Source organism: Sabethes cyaneus, chromosome 2, assembly GCF_943734655.1.
Source record: "Sabethes cyaneus chromosome 2, idSabCyanKW18_F2, whole genome shotgun sequence".
Taxonomy (NCBI): domain Eukaryota; kingdom Metazoa; phylum Arthropoda; class Insecta; order Diptera; family Culicidae; genus Sabethes; species Sabethes cyaneus.
In genome coordinates, this window is record NC_071354.1 from 222,434,198 (window position 1) to 222,450,603 (window position 16,406).

At 45.7% G+C, this 16,406-nt stretch overlaps 1 protein-coding gene across 7 annotated transcripts in view; it reads right to left on the minus strand.

Moving 5' to 3' along the window:
* LOC128738464 (talin-2) overlaps positions 1 to 16,406 on the minus strand; it is a 135,165-nt gene that overhangs the window by 22,864 nt on the left and 95,895 nt on the right. For all 7 annotated transcript variants that reach the window (XM_053833631.1, XM_053833628.1, XM_053833627.1 and 4 more), the window contains 6 exons: positions 13,632 to 14,503; positions 13,062 to 13,565; positions 6,328 to 6,419; positions 5,173 to 5,261; positions 4,160 to 4,823; positions 55 to 4,089 (listed from right to left, as the gene is read on the minus strand). In XM_053833631.1, the coding sequence (XP_053689606.1) occupies positions 55 to 4,089; positions 4,160 to 4,823; positions 5,173 to 5,261; positions 6,328 to 6,419; positions 13,062 to 13,565; positions 13,632 to 14,443 (6,196 nt within the window). In that variant the 5' untranslated portion in view covers positions 14,444 to 14,503. The remainder of the gene's footprint in view (positions 1 to 54; positions 4,090 to 4,159; positions 4,824 to 5,172; positions 5,262 to 6,327; positions 6,420 to 13,061; positions 13,566 to 13,631; positions 14,504 to 16,406) is intronic.

Sequence of the window (16,406 nt, forward strand, 5' to 3'; positions counted from 1 at the left end):
GCACTCTTATTGGAGGTTTCTGGACCAATCCTCAGAAGTGCATAGGATACTTACAAATAGTAGTAACAGCATTCTGCGCAGCAGCAGCCAGCTGGTCCTGAGTTCCGGCAGCTCCGGCCACCAGAATCTTGGTATCCTCAACCAGTGCTTTGGCCGTTTTCAAAATGTGCTCCCGATGGTCGGAGAACTTCTCGCTATCCTCCGAATGCAGTGTCCCGGCTGTGGCGAACATAATGGTCGTATCCAAATCGCTGATGATGGCCGAAACCGTGCTGGAAGCATTGATGCAAGCCTGTGTTCCGCGAGAACCAGCCTGCAGGGCAGCCAACACTTGGGAAACCTTTTCCGAAACGTCCCGTGCGCCACGCGAAATCTCGACCAATCCGGAGCTGTCATCTTTACGGATTCCGGCTGTCGACTGGATGAGCACGTTGACCGAGCGACCCAAGTCCTGAACGGTGTTACGAATACGGATGGCGACGTCCGGAGAAGTGGTCAAAGCAGACGCACCAATCGAGTCTTGAGCCAGTTGTGTGTAGTGATGAGTCATCTCGACGGACAACTGAGCCAGCTTGGAAGGATCGACGGCTGCTTTAGCGTTGATTTCGTTTGCAAAGCGAGCAATCTCCTTAGCGGACTGAACCATGCGGGTCTGATAATCGACGTATGTGTCGTTAATGGAAGCCCCCAAGAAGGACTGACGCTTATCGGTAATACGTGACATTGAGCGGGAAATTTGTTCCATAAGTCCAGTCACAACACCGTTCTCGGTAGACAAACGCTCAACCGTTGCGTTAAGTTCCTGAATGGCTTCACGGGTCGATTCAACGGCTTCGTCCAGTTCCGGGTGCAGATGGGAGGCACGAGGATTTCCTCCTGCGTTCTTAGCAACTTGCACCAGCTGTGAGCAACATTCGACAATTGATTTGACCTGATCGATCAGCACCGTCTGCTGACCGGAGTGTACTACATGGGAACAGGCTCCAATAACTCCGTTAGTCAGAGGCACAATATGTTTGGCAATCTGGTTGACAGCATGGCCCAAACTTTCAGCATTCTTCTTAGCCGATGACTTAACCGGTTCCAGACGATCGATCAACTCCGACGCAGCATTCAGTGATTGATTGGTGAATCCCTGTAGATTATTCTCCTTTCGCTGAGGGAGACCATCAACGCCGACGGCGAGGGCCGCAGAGTTCAAATCCCGAGAACAGGCTTTTAGTACTTCAAGAACCTGCTCACATTGCAACTGACCAGGTGCCTTTTCACGAATACTGGAAGCCAACTTCTTAATACTTTCCGAAACATTTCGGCTATGAATGGCCAACTGTTGCCAAACCGGAGGGTCCGTTGGAGTCATGGCTAGCACCTTTGCCGTTTTCACCATATCAACAGCACCATCCAAAATTCCGCGACCGGCCTGTAGAATCGGTTCCTGTGCTTTTCTGCCTTCAGCAGAAATCCTTGCCGGAATAGAGATGAACTCAGCGGAGTTCGCAAACTGACACAAAGACGAAACTGCTTCCAAGAGGGGTTCCGTTGCGGAAGAGCAACGTGCTCTGGAAACCGGACTGTAATCTTTATCCAAAGCCTTAATTTCACGAACCAAATCGGCGGTAGAATTGGCAACCTCCTTGGCGGCCTGAACGAAGTGGCGTTTCGCAACGGGATTGGTTGTGGTAGAACTTGCGTTACGGCAAGCATTGCACAAAGCCGACGTGTGCTTGGCGATGATTGTGGCTGCCGACAGGACTTGCTGCTGAGATGAGGCAGGCCCGCGAAGAACTTCACAGCTCTGACGAATCGCCTGAGACGCGCGAGCGAACTGAGTCTGATCCACCAATCCGGGTCGACCACCGACGCTTGTTGGGTTGGAAATACCAACCAAATAGGCAGCCTGTCCGGCAGATTCTATCAAACCACGAATCGAATCCGAAACCGAGTCGACCGAATGTCCAAACTCCGCGTGCTTTGACAACTTGGCATTGTTGGCAATTCCAGTCATACCGTCTCCAAGGGTTCGGGATTTTTCCATGACCGTATCCAAACAATCAAAGTAACCCTGATCAGTCAACGGTTCCTGAGCCGACTCTAGCAATGGTCTCAACGATTCGATACTTCGAATGGCGCTGTCACATTCCTTCTGGCCCGGAGCGGCTTGAGTACACACATCCACCAAACGATTAATGCTTTCCGTAACCATTCGTGCTGCTGAAGACAACTCATTCTTCGCATTTGGTCTGTCCGGATCTCCCGCAACAAACTTAGCCGTTCCCAGCAAACTAATCGATTGGTTGGACACTCCTCGCAGCGAATTAACAATTTCCTCACGAGCACGATCTTCAGGCGTCTGTCCGGCCATTTCCAGTGTAACGGTCATCAACTCCTTGTAGGAGTGATAGAACTGCTGGCTGGTGTTAGCCAGTTTGATCGAACTGTCATAAGAATGCGCCACCTGTCCACCAGCCGAGTTCAACTTCTCCGCTGCACTCTTCAGCTCCGTCTGCAACTGCCCGAAGGCACGGCTCGACGGAGGATACTCTCCCGTGTCCAGAATTGCACGCAAATCCGCCATATTCTCGTAAGCATCATTAATATCCTTCACACCGGGGAAACAATCGATAGTTCTTCCCAACGAGCTCTTCGTACGCTTGATCGCCTGCACCAGCTGATCCTGATTACCTAGATTCAGCAAAGTTTTCTGCGCCTCTTCAATCACCCGAATCGAATCCAAAATCACCTCATCAGCACAATCAACTACCACGGGATTTTTTGTGGTCGCCACAACTCCTCGAACACTCTTCGTGTACTCGCCCAATGCCAATGCGGTGTCTCTTCCAGCCACCCCAGCGTACGTTCGATTACCTTGTTGAACAGCCGACATCAGCTGGTACAGTGTGGAATCGACACTGTTGCTAGCGGCTGCCAACTGCTTGAAGCAGCTGTCCGCAGTCTCACCCGGCAACGGACGTAGGTTACCTTCCTGACCAGCTCGACGGGTATCGTTCAAAACGTTCCTAAAGTTGCGCACGGCTTCTAGTGCAGCATCCAACTCGTTTCCTCCGCAAGCTTCCCGAGCGCGATGAGCAGCCGAACGAAGGTCGTGGATTGCGTGGCTCAAGTTCAGTGCGCAGCGAGAAAGCTGCTGTGAAGCCGCCTGATCCATGACGGTCGGTTGAAGATCCCTAGCCGATTGGGCCACCTGTGCTCCGGGTTCCAAGAACATTTCGGCAGCATCGATCAAACCAAGTTGAGCGTTCGGGTCATCTGGTCGCGAAAGGGTGTTCTTTACGCCAGCCACCAAGCGTGGAATTTGATCCGCAACGGACTGACAGTCCTGCAACAGGATTTCCTTTGTTTGAACGTCGTTGCTGTGAATCAAGGCGTTTTGAGCGGCCGTAATGCATTGTGTGGCCGCGGACGCTGCTTGCTTCGAGCATTGCTCCAAACGGTTAATCAACCTACGCTTGATCGCCGGGGTATTGGCCGTGGTTGTTGTGATTACCCGGAGCTCTTCGGCTGCCACTCGCAGTGATTCCTGGTGACCGGAGTCGTGAGGGTTTCCTGCGCAGAGTCGAGCAGCTTCGACCATTCGAGCTGTTGCGTCCGCCAGTTGCTTTGCTGCTTCCAGCAGCTTGCGCTGCATGTTGGAATCGTCCTGTCGTTCAGCTTCTCCCTTGATACTTTGAATCAGTTGGGCAGTTGCTTTTCCCAACTGTTGAGCTTGGCGGATCATTTCCTGCGGGTCGGTGGACGAGACCAAGATGTCCGTTGCGACCAGAACTTCTTCGACGGGGTTTTCGTCTACTCGACGAGCCTTTTCGCGGGAGCTCAACTTGATGTGTTCCAGCAGTTCGGCCAGGGTCTTGGAAACATCTTTGGCAGCCGCCATCAAATCACCACGAAGTTGCTGATTGTCGGTTGCTTCATTGCATACCTCTACCAAGTGGGCTACCGCCTTGGCGACCTCCCGTGCAGCTGCTTCCAGTTGCTCACGACAAGCTGGACTCTGGATGGTGGGTGCCACGACCCGAGCGCAAGCCACCAATTGACTTGTGGCCAGTGCGCACTGACTGGCAGCGGAAATCACTGAAATTAAAATAGATTTGATTAATTACATCCTTTATTGGTGTTTGTTTGTTTGTAGTCTCCAATTTACCTCTATTTCGAGTTGCTTCATCCTCCGTAACGGCCGCAATAGACTTGGCCTTCAGCACCAGTGCCGCAGTTGTGTTCGCTACGGCCTTAGCCAATCCCAGCAGCATATCGTGCAGCTCACGACTCTCAATGCTTTCCTCGCCGATGGTACTGAGCACCTGTCCGCTGGCTTCGCCCACTCGACTAGCTGCGTTCAACAGATTTTGCCGTGGTTCCTTGCTTTCCGGTTCGGCCGATTTCAGCAGATCACTGAAAGCCGCGCAGAGTTTCCGGGTTGCTTCCAGCAACTTATCCCCGGTACAATCATCATCCATGAGCGCAGCAATCAAACGCACCTCCTTGGTCACCTCCGGAATACTTTGGGTGATCTGTGACACGGCAGCTCCCACGGCATCGTGATCAATCTCATCCGGCTGGGAAGCGGTCACAACCTGAGCCGTAGCGGCGTTCATCGTGGCCAGATGGGTGGTTACCGTTTGCTTCGACGTGTCCAGTGTTTCCTCGCGCCACTGCAGTGAACCCGGATCCGTTCCCAGTGGTGGCAGCTGCGCTTTGCTCTCCAGATCCTTCTCCGCTTTGTTGATCGCATCCTGACCGGCGGAAATGTACCCGATAAGGGCCCGCTGTGGCTCCGACAAAACCGTGCTGATGCGAGTTTGCTGCAACTGGGGGTGCGAAAAAAACGGGGGGATTAAAATATATCTAATGCCGCTGTTAATGGCAGGTTTTAGTAATTTTGCCAATCACTACTGTCTGATAACACTACGGGAAATTTAGAGTAAGATAAGAAAATCAATTCACCTACGCCTGTGCAGTGACGGTTGCGTTAGTCAATCGTTAGTTTGGCAAAGCAGCATGAAAAAAACGAAAATCATTTTAAATTTTGTCAAAACTTGCTGCTAAGTTGTTTTAAAAAAATTAATAGTAGTAAACCGTTATTGAAAACTGTATAAACCAAGTTCCTAAGTGTATGTGTGTTAATATTAAAAATAAAAGAACTGTAACGCTGCTCACCATGGGCGGTTGATGGGCCAGGTTGACCTGTCCCACGATTGCACCGTACTGCATGGACTGCATCTCCCCGGTGCCGTAGGGACGCTCGCCTGCGGCGCGAAGGTTGCAAATCAAGCCAACCAGCATCGCAAATTAAACCGGAAAACAGGAGCAAATGAAACGAAAAGAAAAGAATACAAAATAAAACTGCACATAAATAATCAAACAGAAACGGAGCTTTGCACCCGTTGCTATTGGGCGGAAAAGCAAACTTAGATAATAGGTGAAATGAAACGAATAACATATTCGAATATGTGTGTGTGTGTGTTTCAGTATGTGTGTTTTTTGTTCAGAAATGAGAAACGACTTCAGCCCGTTGATCCTGCCGATGAGTTGTGTTTGATGGACAGCCAACATCCTTTCCGCATTATCCGGTGGTAGAGCTCTCTAGCCAGGGGGCTCGGCTGGTTGCACTCCCCATTCCCATTCCCATCCCCATTGCGTTCTGCCAACGAAGTTGAAGTTGAAGCTCTGGACTCTGGAAGCGTCACAGCTTGTTGTCATGTGGTGATACGTAGCAGAACGTGTCACGCTAGTAGATAGGTTCTGCCGATGGCAACGGTAAAATGACAAACCCCGAGATTGGGTGCTTCACACTGCTCATCTGGTGCTGCTCTGATGCTCAAAGGCCAGTGGGAGGCATCTGGCCTCACGGGTTCGCTACTATTGTGTGATATGATGGATTTTATTGTCTGGTGCGAATTGAGGAAGTATCTTTCGTGTGGGTTGGTTATGTGGTAACTGAGAGCTCTTTGCTTCCAGGGGGACATTTCGAAAGCTAGTGGTGAATCGTGTGGACGATATGGCGTTAAATTATTCGCACCATATTTGTAGGATTATCATTCTTTAACTCGAGATATTCTTTATGAGGTTCATAAAAAGTATGCCTTACTGGTAGTGATTGTAACGGATTTTTTTTCATTTACACAACTCAAATTACAGAAGCTTTGAAAGTTCAATGCAGTACCCAATTGCATACAGATTGTTATTTTGCGGGGAAAATGTTGAAAATGTTTTGCTGTCAACATCATTTGCAACTACATATTTCGAAAGGATCAAAGGTCATGTAGAACTGTGGGTGGTAACCAAAGAACAAACAACAGAGCTAGCACTTACCGTCGTATCCGCGCATGATTGCTGGTTTCGCAATCGATTGTGTTTCCACCTTGCCGGAAGGAGTCGTTTCTTCATGCTGCAGAAAGGTGGCCCTAGAAAAAAACGAATTGACAAAACAAAAACGAGATGTCAGCGAAGTTACGATGTTTCAGGAATCCATGAACATCAAATATCTTTATATATCAGAAATTCTATGAAAAAATACTAATTTATAGTCGATCAAATCGGCCTGGTACCGAATGGCCGAAACACAGAAGGCCGAATCACGAAAGTCCGAAACACGAATGGCCGAAATAAAGCAGATAGCATTAAAATATTCGCCGTGATTGTATAATATTTCGTCGAATACCATTTCGCGAAAAATGAATTCTCGGTTGACCATAACGCCTAATATAGTGTTTTTTTTTTGCGGCAGTGGTAGTCACGGAAAACCTTATCGCGGAAAGTACCATTTCGCAGGTGTGATCCCCTCCTTACTTGCTGTCGCTCGTTTAGTCCCAACTGAATGAAAGTAATAATCGTCTGTGGACTTAGGAGAACAAATAAACACAGACAAAGTAAATTCCTGCGTGGGTTCTACCCCCCACAGCGGCCGACACTTCCGACGGCGGGTCGCTGGCAAGCCTCGTGGTCTGCGGCCGTCTCGCCCTGAATCATCTAGTGTTACTATAGGTAGGTTTTAGTAGTAGACTAACGTTTTATGGAACAGTCTAAAATTTCTCGAGTTCTATTAGTTCACGAGTTATGCAGAAATTTGTGTTTCAGTTGTATGGGACGCTCTCGTTCCAGAGAGGGGGGAGATGCACAGGGTTTTCTGACCACATTCGATACGTAGCACTACCAACCACATCAATATCGACGTCGGATTCAATACCGGGATGTAATGACCTCGAAATCTTGGAAGCCACGACCTTCCGTCCGCAGTCACGCTATTCTTGTTAGCGAACAACAGTCGTCCCGGTCCTGCGAATAAGTGGTAGGGAACGGGCTTTTCAAAATTCCAGTCCAAGCAACGTCTTCCTTTAGCAACTCTTTCATTAACACGTGCTGCGCTTTTCAAACATTTAGACTGTAACCCATTGGCAAACTTTTGGCATATATATTTTATTCAACTTCAATACCGTAATCGTATGCTCGCACCTTAAGCATAGTATACAGTTCCAAGCGAAGTGAAAATTGAAACAAGTGAAAAAGCGTCCCTTTTCGCTCGCGGAAAATAAAGACTGTGGATCTCTTAATAATTTCATTAGCTTTCGGTTTACAGTTCATGCGAAGTGAATTGAAGGGTTCACAGTTCGAGCGAAGAGAAAATAAATTTAAAACCAATGCGGTATTTACAAGTGGGGCAATGGTGCTGCAGCAGTTAAGTGTAGCGCAAAACATTATCAATACGCTTTTGGAACCGAAAAACAAGTAATAACGGTTAGGCGTGACGTCCAATTCTACAAAAAAGTCCGCATTGCTCGTTGCGGTATGTTTTTGGAGTCATGAAGTTTTTGTCGCCAATATTAACAAATATTTTCCTTTTCCACACCTCTACACACTCATTGGCTTGAAACGTCAAGTTTTCGCTAGCTGCAGCCTTGTTCACGAGCGTAGGCGCGTGCGAACGAATAGTACCCAAGTGAAAAAGATGTCATCCACAATCTTTAATTTCGGTGGATCATGTTTGTTTACAGTTCCGAGTGAAGTGAAATGCGGCTTTTGCGCTAGTGAAAAAGTTGAGCGGTTTGTATGGGATTTTCACTTCGCTCGGAACTCTATACTAGGCTTTACGCTTAACTCCACTCATGAGGTTCTGAGGTTCAACATCTGGCTGCAGCTTCTTCTGTACGGAAACCCTCTTTTTCTCCATGTAGCCCAGTATTTTTCGATGGGCCTTAGTTCCGGTGTGTTGGGTCGGTTCATGTCCTTGGCTACGAAACTGACCCCGTTGGCTTCGGTGGCAACTTTTTGGCCACATCCCTAATCGAACCATGGGGATTCCGCTTAAACGCTTTCACGATACGCTTGTGATCCTGATCGCTAATAGAACATCCATTCTAACCGCATTTCTTCTTCCGTTCGATGCTCAAAGCTTCGTGGTAACGTTTAATCGTACGACTCATCGTTGACTGCACGATTCCGAGTTGTTTTCCGATGTCCCAATTAGAAAGTTGAGGATTTTCCAGGTGCTTGCGCAAAATCAATTCGCGACGTTGCTCTTCGGTTGACGCTATTTTTTGCCATTTTCGAAAAACTGACAGCGATAAAAATACAGTATAAACAATACACTCTAAACTACTTCTACCCAAGTCGTCAAGAGAAAATATCCAGTGGGTAATTTTCTACCGCGTTTTCTGCGTGATGCAATTGAATGTGGGACACCCGTTATTGGAGGCATGTCGACTCAGCGCAAGCGCACATGGAAGCATTTCTACTCTGCACGCATTTCAAAGTTTTCACTGCCAAGTCACAAAGCTGTACTTTGGAAGGGGGCTCCGTAGGCGCAAGATTATAGAGTCTGCATTGACGAGCAAATCAGTTGGTCGCAGGTTCGAATCTCAGTAGAATAAAGGCCATTCGAGGTCAAGTGACTTAAGCATGGGTTAATGCCCAGTCTCCTCAATGACCCTTTCTACGTGCTGGGTTCTATCTTACAACGTTGGAGGCCCTTGACATATACGGTTTATCATGAAGTTGGTATCAAAGCTTGCAAAACATAGTTTTACACTGACACATGTGATGGTTCGATGGTTCGTAGGTTTGTAGAGCTTCGGTTAAGCAGACAACACTGTATTAAGAATATTATTTCTGTACCGGGAGCCTGTTTTATAGACTTGGGCTTTGGGCCTTGTTGACAAAAATGCTGGCACTCATACCTACTTTTTTAATGAGGCTTTCAATTTATTTCAAAGCAAGATAAACTTGCGCAATCCTTGGAACCTAGGAATACCTGCTGAGTGAGATAAATATTCTTGCAGGAATTCTTTTCATGCACTTAAATGTTTTGAGACGTTTTCCTTCCCACTACTATGCCTCCCATTCCTTTGGGACATTTGCCCCATACAAATGTGGACCCAGCTAGCACCAACTCGTATATCAATGTGCGAAGATTATCATAAATATCTCCAAGCAAATTCAGAATCGTAACTAAAGCTTGATAAAGTTGATTTTCTATCGTATATAATGATAATAACTAACATACATACGATTTTCAGCACAGAATTGTATAGCATTACGAAACGAGTCGCACTTAATCGGATATTATCGTATATAGATACTTATACAGTCGGAACGCTTATAATTATTCCTAAACACGTATATCATCTCTGTAAATTAGCATGCCATCGAAAGCCGCGTTTGATTCCATTAATCATATTATCCTCCTTGCAAGACCTGAGATCTAAGGAGTTTTTTTTACCGTTCGGCAAGTGGCTATATTTGTGTATAGATTGGAGCATAAATCTCACCGATTTTGCAACATCTCTGGGGCGTACCGCAGTGGAGCAACGTCAAACTACTTCTCTTTTCACTTTTTAAAAAAGCATTGGCAACTTTCATCAAGCTGTCGGTCAAAACACTCAACAACCAAAATGACTGAAGTCATCTATTTACTACGACTTAAATTGATATTCCGATGATTTTGATGATATTCAAGGTGGGTGTGTTGTTCAGCACCGATTGAGTCGACTACTTCCTTAGACGTGGTGTACCAATCCATTGGACAGGACGGTATCCAGCTGTTTACTAACCATAAAACACGGATTACGCCGTCCGCCATTATGACTCGTAAAAAGCTAGATATTTTCGATTTTTTTTAAGAACATTTTGTTTGCTCCGATTCGACATCCCTTTATGTTATCTATCAGCTCAAGTGCCTTCGCTTCTATGCGAATATCTGTAGGGTATTGTCGTTATCGTCGGGCCACTGTTATGGTCGGGCCATCACGATTTTACAGTTCTAGTAACTCATGATATCTATCATACAACCATTGTAAAACTTCTTACTGTGACAGCTAACTTTTCACAATATTGTGAGTTTCAATCGTGTAGTCAAAACACCCGTACTGAATTCAGTGACTAAATCTAAGAAAAAAAGTTTCCCAGGCGCGATGAACTTTTCTTCAAGAAATGATTCATGAAATGCAATTATTGAGATAAATTTTGAATATATATGAAGTGTGTTATGCTGCAAACGAAGACTATAGAAAAATCCCCTCCAGTAAGGTGTTTGGGAAGGCTAAGGTAAAATACTAGAAAAGCGCTATTTGCACAGGTCGGGCCACTTGAGTAGTTATGGTTGGGCCACCATAATTTTAAGCGCAGAATCGCAGTAATCGCTAGAGAATGTCAGTTTCGTAAAATGTGATGAAATAAAGCATAATTAATACGGTAAAAACCTAGATTTTTGGTGTTTTTCATTGTAGTTGTACACTTCGGAAAAGGCCATTGTAGGAACATTGATTTTACAAGATCGCCAAAATTTCGCAAAAATGCAATTAAAAATAAGGTATTTATACCTATCTGAGCCGTTGTTCACGGAATTCATTCTTTTTATGTCTCTATATAAAATTTCAATACGTATGTCGTACATTTTCTGCGGAGGCCCAACCTGTACAACATGGCTCGACTATGACAACATTTTTTGTCTTCACGTAAATGCCTATAACTTTTTTCAAGCAATCAGTTCAAAACTTTCCGGAAATATACCTTTTTCTTAGACCTTAGATTTCCAAAATTCCTTTTGCAACGAAAGTTATGGGCGAATTCCAAAACGTGGCCCAACCACGACGACACTCCCCTACATATCTTTTTAGTACATCAGGAGGGTAATAAAAGAAACGTTAACAATTACAGAGGGATGTGACTTCATGTGCATTATCGGAATTTTTCGTGCCCTTAATGATCGTGCCAATCTCTTCATTCGCCTAGCAGTACGTCACCGATGAGTAACACAGATTCATGACCAACTGTTCCACGTCCACCAATATACTAGCACTCCACTCACTTAGTACGTGATGATTTGTTTTAGTCAGATTAGTGTCAGACTGGGTTTATCTACAGAAGTTCGAAGCTGGTTTCCTCAAGCATCCGTCTCGTACTTGGAACCGCTGTTTTTCTTATTCATTTCAACGACGTTAACTTCGCGTTGAATGGTCCTCAACCTTCATTTGTCAGCGTCCAAAGACTTTTTTGTAAAGCAATTGCAAGGAGCTCGTCCGCCTGGCCATTGAGAAATGGAACTGATGACCTACTTTCCATTTGGATTTGGAATTTTATTTGGAACATCCAAATGGAGAACCACATTCTGTGATTTGATCGATCGGCACTTTTCGGATATTATCGAAGTGAGGTCTTTTCGGGGATAAAATATCAACATCGATCAATTCCTCGTCGTTTGAAGGCTGATGTACAGAACAGAAGTGGAAGTTCGAACAACGCGATGACCAAAAAGTGGTAACAGAGTCTCTAACACTCTTTTCCTTTCACTGATATATGCTCTCGTGTGTGTTCGTGTGTTTTTTTGTTGGAAAAAATGCTCACTCTACCACCAGGTTCGTTAGTATAGTAGGTAGCATGTACGTGTTTGGATTTTAACTTGTTCTGTGGCAGTCTGTGTCAGGGAACATAATCATCGGATCGCAGAACAGTAGGAAGAACGAGTACAAGACAGACAGAATTCTCTACTGGTAAAATGTAATTATAAGAACAAACCGATGGTAATCGCCAGATCAAATGTACACATTCAGGCACTACTCAATGCTGACAAACAATAACACAAAGTAGGATTGCAAGCAACTGACAGCAACTGCGACCGGATTTCTAAAACTAGGGTGCGAAGGGTGCAACAATCTTTTACTTCGTGCATTACTATATTATAAGTTGCCTTCTATATCCTAGTTTGCCTTTGTCGGCAACCACCAAGGTTATTTTCGAGGGAATCATTCCACAACTAACCAAATGTTTGGTTTGCGTTAATTCCGCGACTACAACCTGCACACTTATCGTCTGTTAGTGGATTTTAAAGCGGCGTACGATTCAGTCGTACAGAAAATGGGAGGGATCTCAGATGCTTTCGCGACGTGGGATGGACTAAATCAAAGTGATGTTCTACATGGCTGTGCAGTACGCATTATGAAAAGTAAACAAACACATAACATGTTTGTTAGTTTTGCGGACGACACCGATATATCATCGCGATCGACCGATAGGGCTGTGAGAGATGTTTGAACTTAAAGAAGACGTTTGAGTCCCAGAATATTAGCGCAAAAATGACATAAAACCGAGAAGTGATGCTATTAATTGCAGCTGCTAATATTGCGTAATTCCCTAAATTTTCATAGTTTACAAACTTTCATAAAACTAGCGTTCTATAGAACTTTGATCCTGATAATTTTGTTCAGATTAGGTGGACTTTTAGAAAAATTGAGCATTTGTTTTCCAGATCTGACTGACTAAACAAAATATCTTGTAAAGTTGAAAAAAAAAAGAGTTACCATTGGCTGAGCGTGAAATTTCAGCTAGTCTTAACAGATGGCGCACATATCCATTTACACAATTCCATTATTCTTCTGATTAACCAGTAGATAGTAGACATTCATAGTAAACGAATATCATGGATAGAATTTAAAAGTAGGTACGAAGCTAGTAAAATGTTCATGGAAACAAACTTTCAGAATTTTTTTTACTGAATTGATGTTCTGATAAGTAGAGATAACCTAGGATTAGAAAATCATCAATTAAGTACTCACTTTGACGGTGCCACGCTCTCCTCCACCATGGTGGATCCCTCGTCACCTTCTATACCAAAGTGTTCCTTGGCCTGTTTCTTCTTCAGAATAATATCGATATAGCCGGCAATCAGCTGTACGATCTGTTCCGCTTCCGTCGTCTGCACCGAGTAGTACTGATCGGCATAGTCACCGAAGTCCAGTGTGAACGTATTCGGAGAAGCACCCCAGCGGCGCACCGTTGTCAGTGGCCACGTCTTCAGGATTTCTTTCGAGTGCTCGTCCAACCGAAGTACGGAACTCTTGGTGACGCCCAGCAACCGCGGAACCAGCTTGTTCTTGCCGGTCATCTTTTCCTTGACAAGGAAGAACGTCACACCGTAGGTGGGCAGTTCACGGGCCGTTTTCGTGTACAAGTACTTGGCGTCCAGATCCGATAAACCGACGTGATGTCGATGTTCGGCGAAGATTTTTTTCTCGATATTTTTCCCCCGAGCGTACGAGCTGGGCAGAAACTCTCGAAGACTGTTGATGAAACAAAACAACAGTTAAGGTATTTAAATATCGTTAATTGATGGATAAAGAACTTACTCCAAAAATCCTGGTTTGTGCTTCGATTCGTTGTGATCGCCGAACTGAATTTGCACCTGAATGCCGGCAAACTCGCAGGCTTTATCCTGCGTTACGGGATGCGTTCCATCCAGAATGGCATCCCTGGCCTGAACATACAGCAAATTCAACTGCACCGGATCCCTCGAATCAATATTCTGATCGGAGTAGAAGAATTTTCTCCTCAACAGAACCGTTTCTGCTTCGTCGATGCCCTGCTCGCGGAGCGTTTTACCCACATCGACCCAATTGATTTCGTCGTCTGTGCGCAGCTTCTTCCGCAAACTTTCCATCTTGGAGTCACGCTCCTTTTCGGCCACCTTTCGGCGTAACGTCAGCGTTCCGGTGTTGGATTTGTTATCCGGTAGATTTTCATTCTGAGCATCCGGATCCTCTCGAACCAAGCCGTATTCTTCGTGGTTTGTGATACCAATCTTCGTACAGATGACAACCATCAGCTGGGACACCGGTTGTGAGTCGTCAACCAGGATCGTTTTAATCGCTCCGTCCAGCATCCGAACGCGCAGATTTCGGTGCTTTCGTCTGTACTCCAGCACATCGTGATTTCTCAGCAGATAGTAACCGAGATTGCGGGCCGGTTCAAGCCACACACCCTGCCGGGTGTCTTCATCTGCCAGGAAAAGCCCGAACTCCTGGGCCTGTCCCTGCACCGCTTCGGCGAATTTGTCCTTTATAATCCGGCACGCATCGAAGACGGTCGTGTTCGGATCGAACTGGATAGTCTTCGTGACCCGTCCACCCTCGAGACTGATGCGAAGCGACAGCGTCGACATCGTTGGCAGTTGGTAGTGGCGACGGGAGCAACGGCAGAGAGCGGCGGTTCGTGAGTGACACTGCAAGGAAAAAACGGAATAAAACAGACGGGAGAAATTAGATTATGAATGAAAATCGATAAATTTAAATGCGGGCTTCGGCTCACATTGTGTGTGCTGTTGCCCTGACGTGAAGTTTCATTTCAGCTTTTTTTTTGTTGCTTTTTCTTTGTTCCGAAGGGTACAAAATTGGGACGGACGAACGGTCGGGGGGAGCTGAAGCTGGTCCTAATGACAACGCCCATGCTGGGACTACCGGAATGATGATGGGACGACGACAGCACAGCCACTAAAGCATGAATGATGAGCGGGTGGAAAACGGGCGAAAAAGTTTCGCATAAATCGCCCGTCATCCGTCATTTGTCTTGGCGTAAATGAGAATGGCTTCGGTGGAAAGTTTGATGGTTGTTCGAACAGGTGCGCGGTATGTAGTGAACAATGCTAACAAGAATTTCATTAATACTGCAAAATGTGTGTGTGTATGTTTGAGTCTGAGAGTGCAATCAAATTGAAATTACTAAATGGTTTAACCAAAGCGGAAAATGGACATGACTTTGCCTAGAGTTTAGGCAAGTTGAAAGCACCAACTTTGGAAGGGGGTGGAGAAGCACAATCTAAAGCAGCCAGCAAAGCTGGCCGGATAACGGTAATTTGATACTTCCGAAGCCTTCTTATCGTTTTGGCTTAGAGAAGCTTGTGCTTTCAGTAAATTACATAACATTTTTATCAGCACCCTAATCCCTATTCGGAATGTCTGAAATGATGAGAGGAAAGGCAGCCGTGTAATCAAAACTCATTACGATCATCGAAGCTAGCTGCTACCGTGCGGCGGCGATTTCCTCGTGCCCCACAATCTGTTTTCCCTGAGGAGCGCGGCCTGTTTCCACAACAACCCCACACCCTCCAACGACGTCCGACAGCCATTCCGTCGGTCGGTCGGCGGCAGGCTTGAAAAGCAATTTATCTCACTGGCAGCAAGCGCAAACAGTAGTAGTAGTAGTAGTAGCAGTGGGGTGGTTCGAATCGAGAGGGTGCTGGAATTTAGTACTTGTTTGCTCCATCATACCCATACATTCGAACTCGCATCCGTCCAGGTCGTGTACGTTTTACCCTAGGACTTTTTCGCACAGCGAATCGAATCGGTCTTCGCGCTGTTGGGTTTCCTTTACGACTGGCATGCCGTTTTCCAACCCGTCGCCGCCACCCGCCCGTGGTAATTGTATCTACTATTTGAGAAGAACTTCACATGCTCGGTTGGAGCAAACGCTCCAGGATCAAGGTAAGAAAAGTTGATAACGGTTCGATGTGTACAACAATGGTTCATTCACGGTGATTGTTCCGATATTCTATGGAATCGCACGGCTAAAGCGTGGGATGTGAAAAGTTATCTACGTGCCAGAGTTGTAGCAAATGAAACGCAATGCCATGGGATTCGTTTGAAGATTTTCGGAAACAAATATTCTGTATCTTTGTCAATGTTTCGTACAAAAATGATTTGAGTTTGAGTGTATGGCGAATTTATTGTATTATTCTGTGTTAGGTTTCATGATTTTTGTGAAGCAGCACCTTTCAAAGAGCACATTTACTATTGAAGTTATCTAGCTGTTTTCGCACACAACGGGCGGTGGCACAAATTACGTCAACACGTAGTAATGATCCATGTCAGCTAAGTCAGTTTATTGAACAGAACTTCAGCTTCGTGTACATTTTCGGCCGACTTGGTTCAGAGCTTTGAAAATATACTCTGCATTCGGCATTGCGCTACCGTGGAGGAAGGTTGATTTGACATAGTATCGCTTGCAGGTTCTGATTGGAAACCATAAGAATGATTTTCTGCAATAGGTTAGGGATTTCAATCTCACCTCGTTTCTCATACGCCAATGCTATTACCAATTATAGCCGTCCCCGGGGAGTCCTCACTCAG